This window comes from Saccostrea cucullata, unplaced genomic scaffold, assembly GCF_032062105.1.
Source record: "Saccostrea cucullata isolate Sc308-1 unplaced genomic scaffold, CSIRO_AGI_Scuc_v1 ctg15, whole genome shotgun sequence".
In the NCBI taxonomy this organism is placed as follows: Eukaryota; Metazoa; Mollusca; class Bivalvia; order Ostreida; family Ostreidae; genus Saccostrea; species Saccostrea cuccullata.
Window position 1 is genome coordinate 190,887 of NW_026938676.1, and position 12,950 is coordinate 203,836.

General features: G+C 31.7%; 1 protein-coding gene across 2 annotated transcripts in view; it reads right to left on the bottom strand.

The window, feature by feature from the left end:
• The window catches only part of LOC134250849 (uncharacterized), a 42,383-nt gene that overhangs the window by 9,347 nt on the left and 20,086 nt on the right, over positions 1-12,950 (bottom strand). For both annotated transcript variants that reach the window (XM_062733189.1, XM_062733190.1), the window contains exon 8: positions 10,744-10,809. In XM_062733189.1, the coding sequence (XP_062589173.1) occupies positions 10,744-10,809 (66 nt within the window). The remainder of the gene's footprint in view (positions 1-10,743; positions 10,810-12,950) is intronic.

Below are 12,950 nucleotides of genomic sequence, written 5' to 3' on the forward strand. Positions count from 1 at the left end.
CTATGTCTTTAAATTTGTTTTCATATTTTATTTATTGTAAATCTATAAAACTGAAACAATATCAAATTTTAAAAATTCTCAAATGGAAGCATTTATTGGACTGGCATACATTTTTCATTTGTATTTTTAAGTGATCCAGTGATTCCAAAGGAATGTTGGACAATTTACTTACAGACTTTAAGATCAAAATATGTGACTAATAAAGTCTTCTGGCGTTGTTTTAAGTTGGAATTTTTCTGATATTTTCACAGAATGGTGACAAGTGTGTCAGAGTGTTTAGGTAACTTATTATCAGAAATTGAAGTCTTTGTCGTGTATTTTTGGCGAATTAAATAAGTGTTATACCTTGAGGTCGATATTGGTGTGACTAAGTTTAAACATTTTGAGTATATATACCCATTAATATTTACCTTAAAGATTACTGGTATTCCGGAATATAAAAAAAATGAGTCAATATTGGGGTAAATAATAGATGTGAAAGGCAAAAATGAAAGTCTCTGGTCAAATTTCAAACAAGGCATTAGAAGGTAATCGATTGATTTGCCGCGATCATTTCAGCATAATCTTTGATATCTTCACTAGAACCATCCTAGACTAGTTATATGCTTCACGCTCCTAAAATCATTGAATATTTTTATTTATTTTAATTTATTAAAGAACAGAGTTTAAAGACCTCTAAAGGATAGAGAGTCAATGATTATTTTAACAATTATATCACAAAACAAAGCGTGGGAGACTTAATTGAGCCATACACCGTCTGTAGCTAAAACTTTCTAGTCATTGATTTTACTTTCATTGATGAAAAACCTAATTTCCCATGGTTTTGTGACTTCTGATTGCTGTGTCAATTTCTCGGGATCTTTTTACTCTAGTTTAGAGTATTAATTTTATCTTTAATTGTTTGTTATAATACTGTTCTCTTTCCTGTTTTTTTTCAATTTTAAATTTCTTTATTAAATCTTTCACTTGATATCAGTATGCTAAATGAAAACAAAAAAAAAAGTTGTTCTTTATGCCCAAGTGCATTTAAGTTTAACTATTCAGGAATTGAATTAACCGTCGTTGCCTTATACGTGCAGTGTATATGATGCAGTTGTATAAGAAGCTTTCGGTACTTTTTAAGTGCTCAATTGCCTTTCAAGTAGAACCATCATTGATCCGAAACAACTAGAGCAGATAATATCCTCCAAGGATCATAAAGTAAGAGGTATCCCTGCTTGATTAATTATAAATACGGGTCTCTGATGTTTCAGGTTTACGACCAGGCCTCCTAGATATAACCCCAGTCTTCAAAAGACCCATCATACATTATATAGAAGTCCCGACAAGAAATATATGAACAAGTTGTTGTCCTAGATACCATGATACTTGACACTGAATTTTTTTCTTTTACAATTATTTTAAACAAAAGTTTGAAATGTAGAAACAAGTTGTTGTCTTTCATTTGGTTAATAATAAAAGAGGTGATGATGACGAAAAACAAATGATCCCACCCAAGCAAAATTTTGCAAGCTATACAAAGAACTTTATTCGGTAATAACACTGAATTTCACAACTATTTTTAATCAAAAGTTAAAAATGTATGATAGTTTGTCTTGAACATTCAAATTTCGATTCCTAGTTATATTTTTTTTTTCGAATTCTTTTAAATTGGTTAATAATGAAAAAGGTCATGATGACGAAAAACAAATGATCCCACACAAGCAAAATTTTGCAAGCTATACAAATTTGTTAATTTATATTTCTCATACAATTTATTGATTTCATAAAACATGCAATAAACCGCATATATCTTTGAAATTCAAAAGAAATTGATATCAGTGCCTCGGAGAATGAAGCATCCTCTGTAACCTGTACACGCCCGCCGTATGCTTTGTATACTGATCAGATTCATGGAATTTCTTGTTTACGCAATTAAATAAAAAAAAAGTTAACTAAAATTATGCATATGCGTATGAATGATGTGTTAATTGAAAAGCAGTCAGAATGGAAAGGGGTCTTGACAAATATGCCCAAGCAGTTTAAATGAAAACAACTCAAAGGTTTTTTCAAGGACTCATTCGCTGGCACTTTATTTTTCCATGTTGTTACCTATTTTTGTATTCATATGTCAAGCAGAATTTGTCTAAAATCTTATGCATGAAAAGAAGAAAACAGTTGATGTGTCCCTCAACTCGATATTTAGATATATCGACGACGTATTGTCAATTATCAATGGTTATTTCCATTGTTATGTCGATACGATATATCCTGGTGAGCTTGAGATAAAAGATACCACAATCGTCAACTTCCCTTATTTATGCAGCAATATACCTTCATCACCTGCATACGGCGCTTGTATTTCTCAGTTGAATGGTTACGGAAGAGCATGCTCTTCGTATGAACAATTTCTAAAACGAGGTAAATTATCGAAATATAAGTTGATGAAACAAGATTATTAGCATTCTCGTTTAAAGTCATGATTTCGTATTTCGTTCTATGATAGATACAATGACCTTGTCAGCAAATACAATTTATATTATCACTGAGTCAAATGCTGACTGATGTTTTTCATACTAATTGTTAGTCCATTATTTATACACTGAATTTCCGTTATTTCCCGATCATGACGAGGAGCACACGGCGGGTGTTACCGGTCGGCAGAGGAAGTTTACTCCTCTATGGCACCTGATCCCACCTCTGATGCTTTAGAGGTCCGTGTTTGCTCTGCTCCTGTTTTGTATTGTTTTATGGACTTCGATATTGAATACTGTTTGTTATCTCCATGTTTCATTACAATATAGCACTGTCAAGCCTAATGGATATCAATGATTTAAACGTGATCTTAGCTTTCGGATATGGTTCTACCACCATAGGAATCATTTTCTTGAAATTCATCATCTCTATAGAGTCAAGGGTAGAGCTTCAATGCACAAATACCAAAAAAAAAAACCCAGCATGTCAAGATATTCATAAAAATGTATCTGAACTGATAAGAGTAAATGCAACATAAAAATATTTGTAACTAATTTCAAAAAACTGAAAAAAGTGTTTCCGGGAACTAAATACCTAAAATGTTTGATCAATAACATAAAATATAATTTAACCTTCTATTTTGTTAAATGACTTGACCCTTGCTTTCTAATGATACATTCAGTTTTCGTTTATATCCACAGTCCTCCCTATTTATTTTACATATTATCTGTTGTCTTTTGATATTAAAAATAACTACTTTCGAAAATTAAAATCCTGTATTTAAGCGTTGCATTAATTAAGGGTTGTTAAATCTGCTGATATTTCGGAAATGCTGAGTATTTCGCCATCTACTTTTCATTGTTTGGTACAAACCATTAAAAGAGAAGAGAAATTTAGTTAAGGAAAAGAAATTGCAGGCCTAGTAAACTAACATGCACATACTATCAAAGAAGGTTGGATATTTGGTAATGAAAAACAACACTTAATGTAGAAAAATGGGGTGTTGTATTCCTAGCCCTACCAGCTCTTTCCACAGCCATATTCCTCTCCGTTTTTCAATATTTTTATATTAAGTTAACAGTAGATGCTGAAATATCCAATATAAAATATCAAGTTCGAATTTAGCAACCTTTTTGATAATTAAGAAATCAATATCTACGATAGGCATTCTTTTACAAAAACTTTACTTTTGACATTAGCAAACGAACGGAACTATACAAAACGTGAAATATGCATATAAAATAAGGAAGTTGTAAGTATTGTCCTTTGATTTAAAGAAATGATTTCAAATTATAAATATTTTATTTTTGAAATATTTTGAAAAAAAAAAATATTTGGCTAAAAAATTCTCAATAATTTCTAGGAACACAATATATATTTCTATTTTATGGACACATGAATAATACATTTTGAAGAGGATTCTTCTGACATTTTCTCTATTCATGGTCGATCACAGATGTAAAGCTCTAAAAAATATTGTGCATTTATTTTTCTTCACTAATTCGGTCGAGTATCGATAATATTAAGTGAAATTTTGTTTCGACTGCAAAAAAGCTTTTAAATTTTAAAATGGATTTATAATACCCTCCTTAGGAGCATGTAAATAAAAATCAATTTGAATTAAATTTAACGAGCAAAGTATTTTAAAGATAATCCCGCTTTGATTCTATCCATATTGATGAATACAGCTGATTCAAGTGAGAATAACTGACTAAGTTTGTCAAACATAACACTTCTCAGTCACAACAAAAATTCAACGACCGACACCTGCGATTCAATTTGACCGTAGGCAAATTAAATCAAGTCTAACTTCTTAAATAGGTAAATAATAACGACAATACCAAGAGAAAAAGGAGCTTAAGGAATAGGCCACACTGATATCATTACTAAATATCGCTCTGAGCTTTTCCAGGCAGTGCCGTTATCGTAATTTTTGCGCTACCCAGTATGACACAAGGGCCCGCGTGGGGTTTCTGTAATATTAGCGGATTAAGGCAGTAAGCCAGATCAAGTTGTGTATTCAACATGGACGAGAATTAAAATGTACACCAAGTGTGAGATATGATCAATCACTTCATAAAAATTCCTTCTTAAGACTCAGTATGAGCGCTCACATTGTTAAATGACAACCACGATATGAGTAACACCCACCAAACTGCTTTTGAGAATTCGGGGGTCCCCAAAAACAAAGAGTGAGGTTTTCTCGATAACTACTAGACCCATTGAGAGGTTGGACAAATAAGCTTAAATAAACATAACCGGAATTCAGTCTCAAAAATCAAATTCACAGGGTCGGTATGATGAAAATAAGCAGCGCTGTTATCTACGAGGGCTGTTCAATAAATAATGTCCTCGGTGCTCAGAAAGAATCAAAAGACACTTTTCAATGATTTAGTCTTCATGATTTTACTTATTAATCTCATTTAAGCAAAATACAACTCCGTAACATTTTTGATCCAGTTTCTGATTGTTTTTAGAACTCATTTTTGGGTATGACCCTTAGTATACTGGAAAATGGCAGATCCAATGATTTCCCGGACTTGTTTCTTCCTTCTGAAAGGTGTTTTTTTTTCAAGTTTGGAAATAGGAACAAGTCAAAAGGTCAAAGATCTGGCGAATATTGTTAATGTGAAAAAACATTAACTTTCTGTTTATCCCGAAAACCCCTTTACTCTTCAGGGCATGCGGGTTTGGACGCTGTCACGAAGAAATTCAATGTAGTGGATTCCTGATTCTGGGTCCTTCCTTTAATAAACCTTTTGATTTTTTTGCAAAAAAATAGCTTTCTAGACTCCTCCAGAAATGAAACTGTCTCTCCGAATACGAATTTGAACAACAATACCACTAATTTTTAAGAAAATTAAATATAAATCTGTCTTTGTGCCCTTGCATACCTGTGCTCTCGTCAGACATTCGCTGTTTTTATCAAGTACATCTTATGGTAAATTTTGTTTTTAGGGTTTTTAGCAATAGATTCATGTTCCAATATCTGTTTGAAAATGAAACAAACGTGGATAACTACAATTACTGATATTTTAAAATAATTGTTAAGAATTTTGTACATGCTGTCATTTTCACTCATTTTTCAAAATATTAGGTGACCTTTGAGTACCAAGCTTTTTTACCGTCAAACGTTTTTTTAAAACTGTGTAAACTACTCCCGATATGATGTCTATCAAATTTGCTATGTGTCTTAAATTCAATCATACATCATCAAATATTATTTGTTGAAATTTGGCGAACAGTACATAAGTTGTTATAATTTTTGTCGGCAAGGACGGTACCCATTTTTGATGCCCATTATATAATTTTTTATCATTGAAATCCACCTGCTCTTTTGTCTATAAAACAGGCATTGGTTGCTGTAAATGACACATATTTCAGTGAATATTTCATTGGGATTTTCAACAGGTTTTACGGCAGCTTTAATGAAGCATTTATTTTCACTCTAGTTTACTGATTCCTTACCATTCATTTATAATGCAGTGTCTCGAAAAGCCCTTGTTTCCCAGCTTCTCACGATGAAACTATGTGATGAAAAGTGGTCACATAAACTGTTATAAATTCATGAAAGATTCAATAATGAGAGAAAGTCAAGTTTAATGTCATATGATATCTGTATTGTATGTCAGTTCAGGACATTATTTATTGAACAGCCCTCGTAACTAGATAAGTTTAATCGGCGATCGCCCCATCGACATCCTGCTGGGGGAATGAGGAGAGAGAGATTTTCTCCATTATTTTTAAAGAATAAAAGAACAAACGGGCCACATTCTTTTCACGATAATAGAACAATGAATATATACTGATGGACCATGAAGTTTGGGATTTTAAAAAAAATGTCTGTTTCATAACTTCCAATCTGAAGAAATGAAATGTTCATTAATACATGCAAAAAAGGGTGATCGGAACCATTCTGCCGTATTTAATCGTATTAAATTGTTTACTTTAAACAGAAGATATCGGATTAGAATGCAGACAGACTGCAAAGGTATAAAAGAATTTGTTTTTTATTATGTTAATATAACATTGTTGAAAGGAGATATAATCTCTTCGAAGGCCAATTGCAACGTAATTCAAACTTTTAGAGAATTTTGCACCCCCAAAAAAGTCCAAGCGAAGGCCATGCATTTATGAAAAGAATGGCCAAAAAATAAAACAAGCATTGTAAATTCTGTGACACCTGTTAAATTACCATTTTCTATCTTATAAAAGGTCTAAGAAAAGGTAAAATGAAACTGATACTCTTTATTTGGGGGAGGTGAAACACTTGTTACACTTTTTTCTGCTTGCGGCATTTGAACACCTTATACATACAATCATTCGTGATGAAGCATAATTTAAACTGGACCCCAGGTGGGGTAAGTTTAGTTCAAGAATGAAACATGGCAGAGAGCAACATGGAATCGTTATGTTCACTTTAAAGTATTAAATCTCTTTTAAAGGTGTTTCACCTTGTCAATTGACTAGGGGGTTTTGCAATTGCATACTTAAAATATGAACATTAGAATTAGCCATATGTTGGTAAATATTACATGCACAAATTTACCTTCAAGCTACAAATTATAATACATTATTGGTAGTTTAAAGGAAAATTTAATCAGTGTATATGCACACTTCTGTATATTTATGAATTACTGCTTAAAGGAATTGTTTCTTAAACCCCATATCAAGCATTTAAAAACCTGCAGAGTAATCACTAAACGGCAGAGCATACATTCAATATTGATTTAGCATGTTTTCAATGATTGTTTGGATGTACAAATTAGGCCAGTAAAAATGAAAATATAGATATGACACTTAAATAGCTTCTTAATCACAGATATCCGTTTTGTAAACGTAGTTGCCATATTTAAACAGAATGACACTTCATCAAAAGAGTGTAAAATCTGTAGAAAAACGGCACAAAAGAGCAGCACAAAAAAGGGAACTTTTTCAAAATGTTACTCGCAATATCAATTTCCTATTTTAAGTCGAACTATTCTACCATCACTTGCATGTTGTTTTTATGATTTCCAACTTATTCGATACACGAAACATACCCTTAGAGAAATATATACTTTATTAAGATAATGAACAATATTCAAGGTCAAAAGTCTATTTAAACGATATAAATCAGGAGTAGAGCAAACGCGGGCCTTTAAAACTAAAGAGGTGGGATCAGGGGCCTGGAAGAAGTAAGCATCCCTTGCAGACAGGTCACACTCACCGTGTGTTTCTTGTCAGTCATGATCGGGAAAAACGACAAAAATCAGTAGGCATTTCAGGACGTAAATAATGAACTAACAATTAGCATGAAAAAAGTCAGTCAGCATTTGAATCAATGATAGTTTGTATTATTTTGTTGATATATGTAATGTCATTGTGTCGACCAAAGAGTTTCGAAATTATGAGTTCAAACGGAACTATGAATATCCTTGTTTCATCAACTTGTTTGTCAATCATTTTTTAAAACTCGAGGTGGCCCATCGACAAATGGGTTGATATTACAGGGATTCCAACGATAAAATCACAATTTCGAGAATTCTTTCGTCTTCATAATGACATTGTTTACAAATGCAACCTAATATTGAGTCCAGTGAATAAAACATGCACTATCAAACTCGGGTCATACTTATTGTAGGACCATGGTACGTTTTTATATAAAATTGAAAAAGGTTATTCGATTTATTTGATCATATGCATCATCTAGGACTCACGACGGGTGTGATCGCTTGGAAATGGATGTTTACTACTCATAGGTATTTGATCCTAACTCTGGAACTTCCAGGGACCCGTGTTTTATGCTTTAATCAAAATTTTGTATTGAAAATATTTTTTTAATGTCACTTTACATAGTTTTACTTCTCTATAAAATGCCACGTATATCATGTTTCAATAAAATTGCCATCTTCAGCAACTATCAACATGGTCAATTCAGTACAGGGGAATAGACAAGTTTATTTTTTTTGTAAATACATGTAAATTTTGGTTTTGAACTGTAAGTTAACCATTTTATTGTTTAAAACTTATCAAAACTTATCAATTCTTTTAAAAGTATTTTCTTTTCTCGTTCATGTCGTGCATCTCAATTCTTTCCATAGAAGTTCATCTTATTTTAATCATTGCTATATGATTGATGTTTTTATCTTCTTAAGTGCTTGGATAAGCTGAATAAACCCTCCTCAAGATACTAAGTGTGTCCCTCCATATCAAGGTACTACTAGTATTCATTTTTAGCGGAGGACTTTATGGTTTATCTGCTTCGTTCAGAATAATATTAATATATTTGTCTTAAATCAAAGGTTTTCATAGCAACATTTACCTAAATCTACATATATCCCCCGCCTTTACATAAAAATGTTCTAAAATCATTACAAGGAAATCTAAAGTCAGTTATATCTATAACATTAAATTGAGTTTTTTAATATATCTATGTACTTATTAAGTGAATTAAGAAAATGTTTCCCATTTAAAGTTTTTTTGGCAGTCAATTTTTTTTTATATAACGTTGAACAAGATATTTCTTTGTTAAGTAAAAGAAAGTTATTACATTGAAAACTGCGTCGTACCAAAACTAAATTAATACGATTTTAATGTTTCTTAAATTCTATCCATTTAAAAATCATCATGATGTTATTGTTAAAAGAATTTATATATTTAAAGTAAGTATCTTTTTCAGATGTAGATTAAACTTAGATATTTTTACAATTATTACTTTCCAGTCAGAGTTGCTACATTTCATGTTAAAATATGGAACAGCTAGCTATATTTTGCGGTCAAAAGAATTGCAATTAGTTTGAAATTGATGTCAAATTATTGATACAAGATTATACGATTTTCATAAAGTAAAACTTCAAAATTGAACAATATTATCTCCTTGAATGGAGATTTAGTTCAAAGTTTAAAAACAGCCTATTGTTCAATAATCGCTTAAGAATGGATCAAAGTTTCATTTAAACTGGATAAGACAGCCTATACAGAGTAACTTGAGGGGATATCAACTTTTACGGTGAAAATAAGGTCAACGGCTAAATTTGAATTTATAAAGGAAAAACTTAAATATGATTACAACTACAATGTGGGGGCAATTTTAAGTATAAATATACTCAGATCTGAATTTGAAATCGGCAAATCCAATACAAGTCTCTTTTTGTATTACCTGATTACAGAGAATACGTAGTAATATATATCTGATAAGTATATTCAACAAGCGTTAATAGTGACTTGACCTATAATTACGTGAATTTGACCTAGAATGTTTTGCCGATGGACATGTTTATTTTATCAAAGTCAAAACTTAAGAGATAAAACTTAGCATGGGTAATTCAAAGTTATTACGGCAAGGATCAATCTTATTTTTTTATATCTCCTGCAAATCCAATCAAATCACTTGGAACCCATCAACTCAGTTTATCATTGAATTACTGACCATTCAGTGTCGTCTCATTTTTAATGTTTACAAGACATTAATTCTTGATAAGAGCAAAACAATGCGTAACAAGAATACATAATTCTATTGATTGTACGACCATTCTTTCTTCATAATTAAGATTATCATCTTAGCTATTTTGAATTATTATAAATTGAAACTTCGATTTTAAATTAGCATTATATTGGTACAGTATTGAATACAGATAATAGTAATTAAACATTTTGATAACTTAATATATCGTATGAAATATTTATCGTACAGATATCGAATCTTTGTTAAAATATTTGTTCATATACCCACAAATTCTTCAGGAACCTGTTTATTTATCTTATTATCAATTTATTTAACTAATTCTTAACTTTCATGATATGAATTCATTTATTTGTTTTATATAGAGAGAGGTTAATAAGAATTTGTTCAAGCAATATTTTAAATTTTGGTCCTAGTTTGTTTGCAACATTCGCTGAGAACAGAATTATTGCAAAATACCTAATTGTTCTTTTTAACACGCATTCTAATTTGTCATTGAACTGAGGTTTATTAAACATTAAAACTATTTTTCAAAAGTCATCATCCCTGCAGTCTGCACTCTGGTGAAAATGTTAAGCATGACAAAAGGCGAAACAGTGCATTTGCAAATGACATAAAATGTAATTGCAGAATGCATATTCTAATTCACTTTAATTATCGTTCTGCATTTTGGTTCTTAATGTTTGCATAGATATACAATTTGTCCAATTTTATATAATATTATAAAATTCATTTACTGTGTTGCAAAACAACAATGTATAATATAAGTAAATGAGCAATACACATAGACAAGGAGAAGTAACATAACAAGTTTTGTCATTATGAAATATAAAAACAATACTTACATTGTTTCCAATCCCGTCTGTATGAGGTCTTGTATTTTCATTGCTTGTAGAGGTTTTGCCTGGCTTCTACAAAAACAAACATCTTTGAAGTTAAGGACATAGGTTATTCGCATTTACTCAAGCGCCTTGTTCGTGCATCAGTATATAAAAACAATTTTCTCAAGACCGTTCATTTGTTTATCAAACTTATTTTCATATTTGGTAAATTAAAGATAAAAGGCAACCTAACCCCTCACAAGAAATGTTTTATACGTTTGATCTAAAAATCGACCTTTTATTTAATGCCTTGGGAAATCGAAAACCATTATGGTCTGGATTAAACTTCTTTTTTACAGAGGGTTACGGTAGGAAGACATTGATTTACAGTGGGCTCCCACAGACTTTTACTTCGGTTCTGACATCTCTTTATACTACATGAATGACCGGTAAATGCATGAAGTAGCTGTCATATTCAGAGGTTCCATTAACACTAGAAATAATCCTACAAGTCCAACTGTGATGTATCTCCTTCTTAAGAAAATAACAATAAAGTAAGTAATTTTTCAAACAAAGAAGTTACAAATAGTTCAAAATAAAGTGGACAATATGTATTCATAAACCAGAAAAAGTGACAGGTCTACTATTTTGTCTATCGTCAGTCAATTCAATTCTACGAAGAAGGTCATATAGGTACAGCAGTATAGAGGATGATTGATTATTGTATGATAATTTTAATACAATCCTGAAATAACTTAATGCTACATTCTAGTTTCAGCCCATATTTTTTGCAGTTTGGTTCAATATGTATTACGCGGTATAGTAAGCAAACAATGAAACGGGTAATATGCTGTATTTTCTGATGACCAGACATATAACCTGGCAATAGGTTACCCGTACTGTTAGGGGGGTACTCAAGATAGTGTTGTCTACTTGTTTGCTTTCCTATAAAAATCTCCCATCTAAGCGCCATAGATAATGATACTATAAGTGCTTTCAAGTATTAAATCCGTAGTTTAGAGATCAACTGAGTATCGGACTGGATTGCAATGATAATGGATTGCGCAATTAAACTTAAGATTATAAGAACGAACCCTGTTTAGTCAAACTTAATGAAGAGGCAGAGTTTCAAACTCATTAAAGAACCATAACTCCTGTCCTGGGCATACATTTTCACCCCTATTTCTCTTAACTGTAAAAGAGTGGGCGACCACATAAAAATAAAATCTCTATAACGTATTAGATAGTGAATTTTCCTTTGTATATGATTGTCATCCGATATTATTCAATTAGCAGTATCTATAAAACCTTATCGACGTTTAGATGTTGACAGAGAATAAAAGACAATTGTACAGGGAGTCAAAGGGAGGTTAATGGTAAGGTAGTACATTTGTGTCGGCCATTCAATGGATTTACTGTAAGCCACGGGATGCACTAAGTATGACGGGCCCGTTATCGCAGAATCTATCAGTTTAAAACATCCCCCGCCGCGTTCACTAAACCTCAGTGAGAACAATGCATGAAAATGTTCCCTATTGACCTTAACTGCTGTTTTTACGAGGTTATTATAGGCTTTCTTCGTTTTTTCTTCTTTCATATACGTCATGTGAATAATTGTCATTGAACCAGGTCTTTGTACTGAAATGTTTGAATCTTCTTTTGCAATTACATCAATGATTAACGATAAGAATATTGGAGTTTTGCTAAAAGTGCTCCACCAATTAATTGCTACAAAGGTTACTAAAGGTGTAATATCAAATCGCTTCTGCTAAAGCTTTTTCCACCTACAGTATCTCTTAAACGCTCATGGGATAAACATTTTAAATATAGGCATCATCTTGCCCTATTTTCTTGTGGAGACTTGCAATATTTAATTTATGCACTCATTTATCGTGCTGATAAACATCGAAAATTGGTATCATCATTCATTTTAAGAAAAGACACCATTAGATTAGTTTTCGAAATGATAGTGCGTTTTTAAATTCCACAAAAAATCGGTCAAGTAGGTTATTCTAATTTTTACTTTTTCTTGAAATATACACTGTAGATATTTTTGATCATCTCACAAGATAAGTGTTACAATTCTCTTCTCTTTGTATTCAGAAAAGAACGAAAGTACAGCTCTTTGTACAACTAGATATCTAAGTCTCCATCTCGACGATTATTGATCTTCGATCTGCTGTAGACTATCGCATAACAGTCATTTGATCTTGAAAGACTTGCCATAATGT